Source organism: Pteronotus mesoamericanus, unplaced genomic scaffold (genome assembly GCF_021234165.1).
Source record: "Pteronotus mesoamericanus isolate MK-2021 breed Mesoamerican mustached bat unplaced genomic scaffold, CSHL_Meso_final scaffold_174, whole genome shotgun sequence".
NCBI lineage: Eukaryota > Metazoa > Chordata > Mammalia > Chiroptera > Mormoopidae > Pteronotus > Pteronotus mesoamericanus.
The window spans coordinates 44,413,838-44,426,809 of NW_026555309.1; the positions used below are offsets into that span (position 1 = coordinate 44,413,838).

Genomic DNA, 12,972 nt, shown 5'->3' on the forward strand with positions numbered 1-12,972 from the left:
AGCTGGCAGGGTTATCAGACACTGGGTCAACGGTAACATGCAGAACAGGACAGTCGGCCCAAATAAATGGAATTGTCCAAGGAAGATCATTTCAAGTGAGCAAGGAACATCCATCAGTGCAGGCAGACGTCACACTCACCTAATTCCAGTCCTGTCCCCAGTCCCCACACGTGCCCCTGCACCAGGACCTCAGACAGGTCCCCTGGCATCCCTGACCTCCGTGAGCTCATCTCTGAAGTGAGGATAATGCATCATACCTGCCTGCCGAGCAGCTGCGCCAGCCACAAGAAGAACGGGTACAAAACTCCTGACGCAGCGCCCAGACCTCCGGACAGTGTGTGGCGTACGCCCAGGTAGGGCACATAGGAGGAGGCGCGGCATGTGAGCGGGCGAGTGAGACCCTCGGTGTCGGCTGTGCCTCTCTCACCAACGCGGTGCCGGGCCAATTTTGGCCAGAACACTCTGCATCCCAACATCCTCCTCTCCGATAAATATTATCACCACACAAATATCCGCCACTGCCAAGTTCTGCATAACTATTACGTGACCATGTTTAGGCCCAAGGCCTTTGCTCTTAATCACGCCATGGAAATGAACAGTTAAACGGACAAACCGCAGCGATCAAAGGTTTCGGTCTCCCTTCCTCGCAGGGCTATTCTGTTGCACTCAGGGCATGCGGCGAGGCAAGACCCCGCAGAGGTGACGTTTGTGTCCGCATCAAGCAATGCCAGCTGGCCCTCCTTCTCGACTCAGCCAGACACCGCCACACTGCCCGAGCCAGCCTCGTCTTGGGGAAGCGTGTGGGGGGCAGGCCTCCTCGACAGCCCCAACGCTTGGTGCAGGAGGGGGTGCGCCGTTCCCCTCCGAGAATGGGAGACGCTGTCCTCTCACCGGGGTTGCCCAACACACACTCCCCGTTTTCCATTCCCAACAGAAGGCACTGACGCCAGCTCCCCGGTTTGGCTCCACCCAGTGAACGGTTGGGGAGCGGGTGATGTGCGGAAGGCTCTGGCCGGCGCTGCGCATCCCAAAGGGGCGGGTGTGGCCACGGGTCTCGGGCCGGGGCAACAACGAGGTTTCACAGAGCGCCGCTTTGTGCGTTTGCTCCCGGAACCCTCGCAGCACACTGACGGACGACAAGATGATGATGATGAAGAAGAAGATGGTTTCCAAATAGGGAACGAAGCGAAGAAGGACCAGAGCGGTCATGTCATGCCACCAAAGACCATGTGGTGGAAGAGGTGCGACATGAAACCCGACATCCTGGCTTCTGATGCCAAGTGTCTTCCACGGCCACGTCACTCCTCATGAGACCGCACTGCAGTCAGATCCCACCTGACTCCGTGTTGTGGGCCCCCTCCTCTACGCGTGTGTCTAAGTCCGCGCCACGTGACACACTCCGGGTTTGGGGCCGGGAGGGATCTTGGCCCCGGCCTCACGTTGACAATCTCGCAGCCCTGCTCTCTCTCTGCTCTCTGCTTTAACTAGGGCTTCCGGTGGAGGCTGCTGGGCGTTTCCTTTAACTCCTCCCAAGGGGGTTCCCTCGCCAGCACCACCGGTTGTACTAAATCCAGTCCCTGAAGAGCATCCAGCCTGGGGCCCCCTTCAAGACCCCGGACAGCCCCGCAGAGCAGCAGGCGGCAGAGACCAAAGGCGAGGGCGCCCTCCTTGCTCTCTGTAAATGGTCTGCAGGACTCGCACGTGCAGGGAATTCTCGTCCATCCCCTCGAGACTGCCCGGTGTGCTCACAACTGACTTCTCTCCTATCTCCTTCATCACACCGTGAGATCCGTCCCTTTGCTTTCACCTCTCTATCACAGCCTTCAATATTGTGGTTGACATAAGGTAGGTGGCCAAAAATGTTTGAAGCTTCTTCCTTTTCTCCTGCGCTCATTTATCACAATAAAATTCACCTACGGGGGAGAGGCACCGACTGTTACCCCCCGGATCCCAGAGTGAGAGGCGGCTGCCCGGTGAGTGAGCTGGCCGAGCGCCGCCCGCTCGTTAGTCCGTGGCGGGCGCGGGGGAGCGAAGGGATTCCCCTTACACGTCTCGGAGGAAGCGACAGGGCACGGGGCACTCAGGGCTGACAGAGAGCAGGCTTGGCAGACAGCTCTGGGTTCAAAGCCCAGTGCTGCTTCTCAGTAGCTGCGTGACTCTGTGCGAGCCACTCGGCCTCTCCACTCCGGTGTCTTCTTTGGTGAGAGAGGAAAACACCTTCCTACAGACCTAATATGCATGTGTCTGCCTACAAAAATACACTATAGTATAGACGTTCAGTGCTGGCCCATTACGGGCCTGAAATATATAAGTATGGAGAGATAAATATTGAGGAGATACTGCAGTACCTGCTTACAATCTCACGACAGTGCTTACAAAGGCGAGGAGCCCTGGAAACCGCCCCCCCCCGCCCCCCGTGGTTAAGGAACGTGTCTAAGGTCATGGCCACAGAAGGTAGCTTTTCAGACCCGAACTCTCCGACACAGAATTGTTATGCTTACACTGGAATTAAACATCTTCTAGGTTTCGTCTCGCATGACCCCAGCAAAGCACCACCCATTTATCCTAATGAGGAATGGGCCTGGCTGGTGAAATAGAAAAGTGATTTATGGGCATTTCAAACAAAGAACTGTCTCATTTCCTGCAATAAAATCCCGTCACCTGAAAGAGACAGCAGTATGCTGCCGAGGGGCGCGGTGAAGCCGCCGACCCGTGGAGTCACCGTGTTCTCATTAATTATCCCGAGTGTCTGAGCTCACAGCCCAGAATGGTCGCCCAGGCCCTGCCCATGGCCTCTTCCCAAATGGTTATTTACACATCATTAAACTCCTAATAGAGGAGAAACCAAAGGCTGAGGCCGCTTCAAAGTCAGCATCGATCAGAATGTGGGATGAGCCAACGTGCATTGGACACGATTCAGCTGGCAGTGAAGTGTCCGATATACCCGTCCGTGGTGTCGGAACAGACACTGAAAACCCAGAGCGGACCCCTGAAACCCCGACGGTGGCCTGGTCTGGCCTGTTCGGGACCGGGGGCTCTGAGGGCAGGCACCCGGGCTTCACACCTGGGGACAGTGCGGCTGGCGGCCGGTCTCATCCCTCTTCCAGGGCTCAGTTTCCCCTGGAAGACATGTGGGATAGTGACGCCACCACCGACCACTCGGGGCGGTGCCACAAGCTTCTGAAACAGCACCGTGCCGGGTCACGAGCAGACTGCTCTTTCCCACGCCTGCAGGTGCTCAGCGCAGACCCTAGGCTGCGAAGGGGCACTTACCGGAGCTCCGGGAGGCCCGGGTGGGCCCTGGTGACCCCGTGGTCCTGGAGCCCCCTGGTGACACAAGACAGATAGGCATTAGCCACAACTCCCTCCCATAGGAAGGGGCCACCCCCGCCCATGACCCTTCGCAGACTCCGAGGCCACTTCCCATGTCCCCAGCAGGGACCCTGCGGTCAGGGAGACGCAGGGCGGGCCCCGGCCTTCCTGGCAGGAAGTGCACGGACGCCTCTCTGCCGGGCTCCGTCTGAGCTCAGCAAGCGGTTTCGACCCCATGGCTGTGGCCTTTCCATTCCTGCTTCTACCTCAAGCCCCGCAGCGGGAGGGCCCACGTTTGCCTTACCTGCTCGCCCTTCAGGCCCTCTCTCTGCACCTGAGGGACAAAACAGCATCAGCAAAGGCGGTGGCATTCGCTCAATAGTCCAGCTCGTCCGGCCCCGTTAGGGCGCCTGCATGGCCTGTTGCAGCCCAGCCATCTCCGACCGCTCTCTGACTTTACCCCATTTTTAGTGTCGGCAGAGCTGTGCCTCATACTCAGAGACGGGGACTCTTCTACCCCTTCAGTGCCGCCAGCCCGAGTCCAAGGTTCACGCCACTGAGGACAGCCCCACTTACCACAGAGCCCGGGGTACCCGGTGGTCCTGCAGGCCCCACGTCACCCTGCGGAGAGCAACAGACCTATCAACAGAGGTCATGTTCTGCCACCTTCCCCCACTGCCCCCCACCGCTCTGAGGACCCTGTGTGCACGTCCACAGGGCCGCCTCCTCCTCTGCACGCCACCACACGTGGCCACCGTGCCTGGCCGTGCTCCTCCCGCTGTGCACGCAAGGGTTCTGCTGGAGGAGACTGGTTCCCTCTGTTGTCACGTTGGTCCAGGGCCCAGGTCGGTCCTCTCACGACCACAGCTGCTTGGGAGCGGCCCCTGTGCACTGTCCCAGGAGCAACTCCCTGTACCAGATGCACCAAGAGCAGCAACGACCCCTTACGGCGCGTCTCTCCTGGCAAGTCTGTGGCTCAGCACACGGTTGGCGCGCAGTAACTATTTGCTGAGAAAGAGCTAACACCAGCACTGTGATGACCCTCCTCCATCTCAACAAGTCATGACAAATAACACCTGTCCTGTCTCCTCCATTCCCTCCAGGACGCGAGCAGAGACGACCATGGCCGATCAGACTCGCCAGGCTGTGGGCCACCACCTGGTTCTACACGTGGCCTGTGTGTCCACTGTAGCGATAGAAAAGCCCTAACTGCTATCATTCTGCTGCCCTATGGCTGGAACACGGACACTACCTATAACCAACATCCTCGTCTATAGCCTGGGGAACTAGCTTTTCATTTTCTCCAAGGGGCTAGCTCAGGGAGCAGGGGAAGGTTTCGGAAACTACCGTTGAGGAAGATGGCAAAGAATGAATGAGTCGCTGAATGAATAAGAAAGCATCTATCAAACTCTGAGGCTAAGAAGTAAGAATGAGTGACTTAAGGCACATCTGTCCTCCTTCGCTGCCTGAGAGGTTCTATCACATGGGCCGCACCGGTTTTCTCTGATACCAAAACTGACACGGTCCCCACTCCACTGTTCCCACCTGTGGAAAAGTCACCCCTCTTTCCATAGCATCCGATGTGTTTCTAAAAATCTCAGTTGATACTGTTTTGTAAGGGCTTTAACTTTGGACAAGACGCCCAACTCTCCCCGGCCCCTGTGCGCTCACCTGTAAAGCGAGGGGCTAAAGAGCTCAGCTCTGTGGCCCCCATGACTCTCTCAAGCTGTAAACACCCAGGATTCCTCTCGACAATGATGTCCTCCCAGACTGAGCTGAGAAGCACCATCGCCTGAGCCCCTGGGTTTCTGGATTATTCCACTGATTGCCCCAAATAATGCCATGACCCCGCCTTGTCCCCTACCTCTGCGGCATTCATCATGATAGCCAATAACAACTCAGCTGCTTCCCAAACAGGAGGGGCCAAGAAATCTATACACGTGGCCGCAGGTTAGAATTTATAATAATCGAGTCCTCTCCCTCCCTCTCTCTCCCCCCCTTTCTCCCTGCTTCCTCTCTCCGCCCCTACCCCCTCGCAGTAGCAGGAAGTCATTGCTAGGCCTGAACTTCAATGGTCCTTTCTTCCTAGGGACATGAAATAAACTACTTACTTATTTTAGGATTTAGCATTGTGTCAAGGACTGCAAGAACATTTTAAAATCCTGACACCAGGACAGTATAACAATGTAAATCCCAGCTCTAAAAATACTTAGACGGAGAGAATAGTTAACTCAGCCAGAGGGGCAGCCCGAGGCAGGGAGTTCAGCAGACACCAACCCGCGCAGCGCCGGGCCCCGCGGCGGTCGCGCAGCCTGTGGGCCTGTTTGCTTATTTAGAACATCCCCCCTGCCTGCCTCCAGAGTCCGAGCAGCCGCTCCCTCTTCCTGTGTTATCAGCATGTGCCGGGAACGAGCCTGCGCCAGCCAGTGACCTTCTCCTGCGCTCAGGGACACTGAGTGGACATGATGTGCCCCTGGCCACCTGAGGGTCCCTGGTTCCTCCTGCGCTCCCTTCCCTCTCCCCACCTCCGGTCGCCTCCCGTGTCCCGTGTCCTTCCCGGGGGCCCGTCCGAGGGCCTGGTGCTCTCCCTGGCCGCCCCTCCGGCTGTAGCTCAGAACCCGCCGCCCACCCCGTGACCCGGACCCTTGGGAAGGCTGTTATCTTCACGGTCATTTTCATAGCCCCTTGCGACCTGCAAAGAAGTCTTACAGGGAGCTTGTCCAGCTGAGACACAGCAGGGCCATGCAGCACGTTGCCTGAGCTAAGCCTTGTCAGAAAAGGTGCTGAAACAGGGGACCAGTATGACAAGGGACACTCTGTCCTCTGCTCATGACCCAGGACGCTCTCGGAACTGTTACTCAGGTGGAAAGCAGCCACCCTGCAGGCCACACGGAGGCGCGGGGAGAGGAGGAGGGTCTGTGGGGCTTCCGTGCTATTCCCAGCCCGCCCGAGTCCAGGGCAATTTAAGCAGCGTAATTGTTTACTATGCCTGAATACGGCATTACAGGGATTTGTTTATTAAGTGAATTTTTATTCCTAAAAGTAGAAAAAAGGTAAACAGCAACCACAAATTGCTTGTTAGCTGAGTCCCTGACGCTGACGCACCAGGGCTACCTGTACTCTGTTCCCACGGCTGCAGCCCGGCCCCCCACCCGCCCCCCTCCCGCCGGGCCCTGCTCTGTCCCGGGGGCAGGTCACACACCTGCCTGTCCAGAGCCCAGAGCCACCCCCTGCCCGCCTCGGGGCCGGGCTTACCTTCTCTCCCCGGGGCCCGGCCACGCCGGGAGGGCCAGGCCTCCCCTAGGGAAGAGAGAGAAGGGGCTGTCAGCGTAGGTGAGCAGAGAAGCCGGTGGATGCGATGCAGCCCCAGGCTGTGATTTGCTTCCCCCCCCAAGGCACAGGCCCCTAGGCAGACTTCCAGAAAACTCTCCTTCAGCTACCCCCTGTACAGGGCCGCTCTGGATCCAGGCTGGCGCTGTAGCGCCTGTCCTGGCCCTGGGCCGGGGGGCTGAGTCGGGTGGTCTGAGGGGGAGTCCCGAGGTGCTGAGGGCTGGCGGGGTCTCCAGGCCCAGGGACCAGGGAAAGGGCCACCTGAACTCTGCGCCCGGGTTCATCAATGCGACAGGGAAAGCCAGGGTCCTGGGGGGCTCGCGTAGGATGTGATGAAGGTGAGCCTTCCTCCTCCGCCGCGTTCCCAGGACGAACCTTCCCAGAGCAGCCAGCGGAGCCCGGGGCAGGAAGGGAGGAGGGGTCCAGGAGCCCCCCGCTCACAGCAAGGAGGAAGGGGCTGGGAGGCAGTTACGCCCGGTGCTCATCCCCCTGAGAGATCTTCGCAGGAATTCATCCGAACTGTGTGATTAGAAATGCACTCTCGCTTCCTCTTGGACCATGAACAGCAAGGTCCGGACAGAGCCCAGCCTCCCTCCATGGGAGCAGACGCTCCCTGGCGTCCCTGCCCCTCGGACCCCTCACACGCCCCTCCGTGCCATCGCGCCCCATCTGTTCCTTCACTGCCTGCCACCCTCCCGGGGGCAGTGGCCCTGCTCCGTGGCCACCACCACGTGGGCACTTCCATGGTCAGAGCCGGGCCTGGCCTGGGAGGCGGCGCCGCGACAGCTGTTAGGCAGGAAACGCGACCCACAATGGCACAGTCACACGGCAGAAGGCCAGGCGGCCACGTGAGTCATGCCCTCAGTGGACATCTAGGAAACGGTCACACGTTAGTGACCCAATGTGAGGGGGGAGGGCAAGATGTAAAGAGGCATGGCCCCTGCTTGGTGAGCAGCAATAACTGCAAGTCATCACGCCATTTCCAGCCATGAGACTAACTATACTGTCATTTATATTCATGTAGCGTATCAAAATTGACATTTATTAAAATAAACTTACGTATCAACAATAATTCACTTATGTATTTACTTCGTCTCTAAGCCAATAATATAAATGTATGAATTAACTGCTGTATCGATGTGTTAAATTCGGCTCAGCAAATGCGCGTTTTCCTAATTCTCTTCAAGCCGATGTAGGATATTAGGTTCCATTTAGTTTTAACCAAATATTTAAATAGAGTTACTTTTGGGAGAACATGTTCCCATGGTTCAAGAAGGAAATGCATAAAAATCTCCTTCCTGTCCCGTCGGCCAGCCACCGGCGTCCTCTTGCAAGGACACCCAGGAGCGCCGGTTACCAGCTTCCCGACTGACCTCCCGTGAAGACCGCCCACGCCGTGCACGTGGGAGAGGCCTGCCCCACGCCACGCCGCGCCCGCCTTTACTGTCCCCGCCACGCCCGTGCTGCACAGCGGCCCTGTCAGCGTGCCGGGGCGTGCGCCCCTCCCCGCGGTCCCCTGCACGTGTCCAGCGGGCTCCTTACTCGCGCGCCTGCAGGCTGCTCGGGATCCGCGCTCGTGGACGTGAGGTCAGTGGATGCGCCACTGTGCACAGGCGCACCTCCCTCGTGACCGTCCGGCCACGGACACACGTCCCATGGCCGAGGGCAGGCGGGGTGTGACGTGCTGTGCCTCTGTGGCCCTGGGCTCTGGCGGAGGAAGGGCCTGCCCGTGGGCCTGAGCTGGGGCTGGTCGGTGGCCAGGCTTCCCGCAGCCACGGGGGTGGGGAGGGAGGCGGAGGCCGAGGCCCCCGGGCCTACAGAGCCCCCCGCCCATGGCAGGACCGCCCACCCTCTCCTCCAACAAGACCCAGTGCCTCCCCCCATCCAGCGCCCACCTACCTGCTCTCCCAGCTCCCCAGGCTTCCCGGGGAACCCGTCCAGGCCTCGCTCCCCCTGGCAAAAGGAGGAAAAGGAAGGCATGAGAGACAGAGGGGCGTCCCCGGGGTCAACGTCACGAAGAAGAAAGGCAAGCAAAGGCCCTCCGTGCCCGGCCACGCTCAACTCCACTCCCCACCGGCTCCCTCAGGTACGGGGCAGCCACACACACGGGCACACACACCAGTCTAGTGGTTAAGTGTCCTGGGGGGTCAAGGAGCATAGGTCAAAGGTCAGAGAAACAAGAGGCCGCGCTCTGTTTCTCATTTTCCAAATCAGTGACCAAGGAAAGGCCACGGAGCCTCCCCAAAGCACAGCCTCCTCATGTCCCTGGTCTTCAGGGGGGTCAAAGTAAAGGCTGCATGGGTCTGTAAGGCAGCTCCCACACCTGTGCACACACCCCCCGCCCCCCGTTCACCTGGTGAGCAGGTGTGAGCACCCTCTACCTTATCAGCGCTGGGAGTAGACCTAAGAGCTCACTGTCGGCCAACACTAGGCCGCCCTCCCCACAGCCCCCCGAAGCCCACCCGTCTGCTTGCACCCAGACGGAGCTGCGTGGGACTCTCTCGTCGCCTGGCTGGTCCTGGCCAAGGGCTGGGTTTCCCGGGATGATGACGATCCTGTCCTCGAAGGCACCTGGCTGGGGGACGGGACACCCTGCCTACAACACCAGCGGGTGATGCCTCCCAGCCCCACACTGGCTGTCTGAGCCAAAGCCCACGGAGGCCACTGCGTCCCACGCACAGCAACTCCCGTGTCCCCCGGTCCCCGCCTGGGTCCCGCTCCCCGTGGGCCCTGGGAGCCGTGGCTGAAGGAAGGGGACCCGACCAGGTGGGCTCGAGCTCGGGTGGGTTCAGCGCCCTGGCTTGCATCACGAGGCTCCTGGAACACAGCGACGTCCTCTTATTTCCGCCCGCTGCCCTCGCTCACCCCCCACCCCCCCTCCCCGGCTCCACGGCGCCCGGCAGGGCCCACTCCAGAGTCGCCTCTCCTCCCTCTTCATCCGCGTTACCAGCCCTCTTCCCCTCCGGCGCGGTCTCCTGGTCGTCTCCCTCCAGCTCTTGATTCAGTTTGCCGTGACCGCCCATGTTTCTCTCCTTGTCCTCGCAGGAGGACAGGACACGTGAGCAGGTCCCCAGGGCCCGGTCCAGACGTGTGCAGCGTGGCCCCCACGTGACACACGTCGAATGACTGGAAGGCTGGACTTCCCATGAAAATTGTTCTGAACTCTCCTTTCATTTTTCCACGACTTCATTGCTTAAGTTATTTTTGTGTTTGTTTCTATTTTTTTTTACAACGTCTCTTTCGGGATGTTGTTGTTCTTTGAATGACGGAGGATGCCTGGCTTTCGGCTCCTTTGCAGTGTGGGCCGTGGGCTTCCTGCCCTGGGAGGCCGGGCAGGCCCTCTGGCCCAGCCCTGGGGCCGCAGGGTAAGGCGGGGCGTCCAGGCAGACAGCAGGGAGGCACTAGCAGGCTGCCTCTGCGTAGACGCCCTGGGGGAATGGTCTCCTCCCTGTCTGGGGACAAAAAGTAAAGCTGCCCCTGGCCACTTTAAGCAGAAGCCAAGGTGGGAGGGGCTCCCACCTCGCCCCTCCCGGACTGGCAGAGCCAGTCCCAGCTCAGCAGTTTGGTCTGCAGTTCCTCTCCGTCTGGCACCTACACCAACCTCATTGTACATATTATCTGCCTGGAATGATTTCCAAATCCTAGAACCAGGATGTACACATTTCCATTTGCAAGCACCATTACATTTGATGCTTTAAAAAATCTCTTCCTTCCATGAGTTCTGGAGTGAATGAGAGCTGCCTGTGTTCTCTGCCAGCTGATTCCACGCCTGTTACTTCACCTTCTCTTCGTCTGAGTGCTGTGAGGTTGGCGGGTTTGAAGGCCAATGACGGGTGAGGAGACTGAGGCCCGGACGTACAGCCACGCACCTCCTGCGAGGTGTGTTTGCACCGGAACCGAAACCTGGAGCCCTTGACCCTCGGTCCTCATTTCAAGCCCCCTCCCCAACCCTGGGTCTGGGCAGAGGCCCTGGGGGAGCAGGCTGGTCGTCCCACGGCTCCTGGAGTGGCTGAGCTGGCGCTGCCTCTGAGCCCACGGCACCCAGCCGGCTCACAGGACAGGCGAGAAAACGGACAACGGGCAGGGGTGTATCTCATCCAGAGTCCCAGGGACACCTAGCGACAGAGCCAGGACCAAAGTCAGGCTCCCGATCCCCGGTGCTGAGCTCTCCTACACGGGGCTCAGCAGGGTCACAGCCTGGCCCTGTGCCCCGGACCCCATTCTGCCTGAAGCAGGGGGCCAGCGGGCACCCGAGCCCCGCGTCTCACTTCCTGCCTTGGCACTTCCAGGCCAGCGGGACCAGGGCCAGGATCCCTCCCCGCTGCCGCGGCACAGCTGCAGGCGCGTGGCAAGGGCCCGGCAGGCGTGGCGTCAGCAGCCTGCAGGGCTGGTGGGCACACAGAGAGCGGGGCCAGGGGCACCGCTGGGCCCTGACAGATGTGGCTTTTCACGAGCAGCGGGGATGAGAGAGCAGCAGATGGGCAGGAGAGGGCGGGCCACAGAGAGAGAGAGAGAGCAGTCAGACAGAGATGGACCCAGGGACAGGGACAGAAGAAGGGGGACAGCGGTCCACACAGCCGGGTGGCTGGCTGACCCGCTTCAGGAGCGCGGCAGGGACGTGAGTGGAGGAACAGGGAGAAATGGGTCAGGCTCAGGCTAGAGAGTGCGTGTCCCACCTGAAGGCTTGACGCTCCGTTTTCTTCAGCTGCTGTCTGTCTTTGTCAGGTGTTGTCACCCTGCACTGACCACACGAGCGTGACAGAGGACAAAGCTTGGGCGACTGGCAGGCCACCAGCCAGGCTCCTGGCACCGGCGGAGGCGCAGCGGGGCTCTCGGGGGTGGCGGGGGGCAGGGACCATTGGTCACCCCCACAACACAGACTCAAAGCCTGGCTCCGCCCCCTCACGCTGTGTGACCCTGGGCCAATGTCTGGGCACCGCTGTGACTCGGTAGCTAATACGTGTGCGATGCTCCGACAGTGCCTGACATGTGGAAGGTATACATTAAAAACGGATTATGCAGAACCAAGAGTGACTGAGTGGAACACGGGAAAGGAGAGAGCAACGCATCAGCTGAGAGGGGCCAGCGGGGGAAGATCATCATGGGAGCGGAGGGGTGTGAGCTGGGGACACAAGGGACCGGAGAGCAGAGCCATGAGCCAGCGTCAGGAGGCCCGAGTCCGCATCCCTGCCCAGTCAGCCCTGGCTGCTGCCCGGAGAGAGTCAAGACCCCTCTGGTACTCGTTTCTTCGTTGTGTGAAAATAATAAAAAACAAGAGAAAACAGGCGGCCGCAGTGCCGACCCCTAAGGCTTCCCCTGACCGTCACGTGCCTCCGCTGCCGGGAAGTGGGTGCAAACCCAAGGAAGCACACTCCTTGTCCAGAGCACCTTCCAGAGTCAGGCACAGAAGGAGGCATGATCTTTAAACTTCGCATTAGCCCTATGACCGAGGGCCCCGGTTTCAGGAAAGGGGGCCGCGTCCCAGAGATCGAGGGCGTCCTCCACGGTACTCGCCGCATCAATCCCTCCGCGCTAGGTCCCTGCTGCGGCCCCGCGTCTCAACAGCAGAGGGCGCGCACACCCCGCTTACAGCCTGTCTCCTGGGCGAATGCCTTGGCAGTTCTGAGCCCTGGGCGTGGGTGGACACATTTCACGTGGGAGGCTGGGTGGCGTGTTTCTTCCACGCCGCGTGCTCCGAGGTGTGCCAGGTGCAGGCGCGATGTGCCTCTGTGCGCCCAGCACAGGGCGGGAATCCACACCAGCACTGGACCACACACAGTCAGGCCTGGTGGGCGCCTCCCCCCACCCTCCTAGAACAGCGTGCACAGAGGGAGACGGCCCTGGGTCTGCATTCACAGCTGGCTTTGCTGGATCCTCACAGCCACTTCCGGGGACAGCCAATGTCACCCTAAATGTCGGAGAGGCTGGAAGCTTGTGCGAGCTCCCAGGGCAGCAAGAGGCAGAGCCGGGGTGAAAATCTGCTGCTCCTGATTCTGACGCCGGTGCTCTTGCCATGTGGTTAGGGCCGCCCAGGGCGGGACCCCTGGAAAACCTCCTGGGGCTGCAGGAGCTTGTCTGTCGCAGCCCCTCAAGGTGTCAGGGGAGCCCGGCTCCCGGATGGAGCCGGGGCCCACTGCGCCCCACTGCGGCCCCTCCATGAGGGGACTCCTCTGCGTGACTGACTAGACCCCTACAGCATACCGCTGTCCCACGTTCAGCAGCCCCTGCACAGCCCACTTGGGTCTCACCACCCTCCCCACCAGGCGGTCCCTGGGCCCACAGAGCCTGCACACCTCGCCGCATCCCCAGGACACCTGCCAGAGAACGCCC

At 60.1% G+C, this 12,972-nt stretch overlaps 1 protein-coding gene across 1 annotated transcript in view; it reads right to left on the reverse strand.

Moving 5' to 3' along the window:
- The window catches only part of COL22A1 (collagen type XXII alpha 1 chain), a 167,159-nt gene that overhangs the window by 93,950 nt on the left and 60,237 nt on the right, over positions 1-12,972 (reverse strand). The window contains exons 16-20 of the mRNA XM_054590689.1: positions 8,542-8,595; positions 6,568-6,612; positions 3,889-3,933; positions 3,617-3,646; positions 3,274-3,327 (exon numbers count right to left, since the gene is read on the reverse strand). Of these exons, the coding sequence (XP_054446664.1) occupies positions 3,274-3,327; positions 3,617-3,646; positions 3,889-3,933; positions 6,568-6,612; positions 8,542-8,595 (228 nt within the window). The remainder of the gene's footprint in view (positions 1-3,273; positions 3,328-3,616; positions 3,647-3,888; positions 3,934-6,567; positions 6,613-8,541; positions 8,596-12,972) is intronic.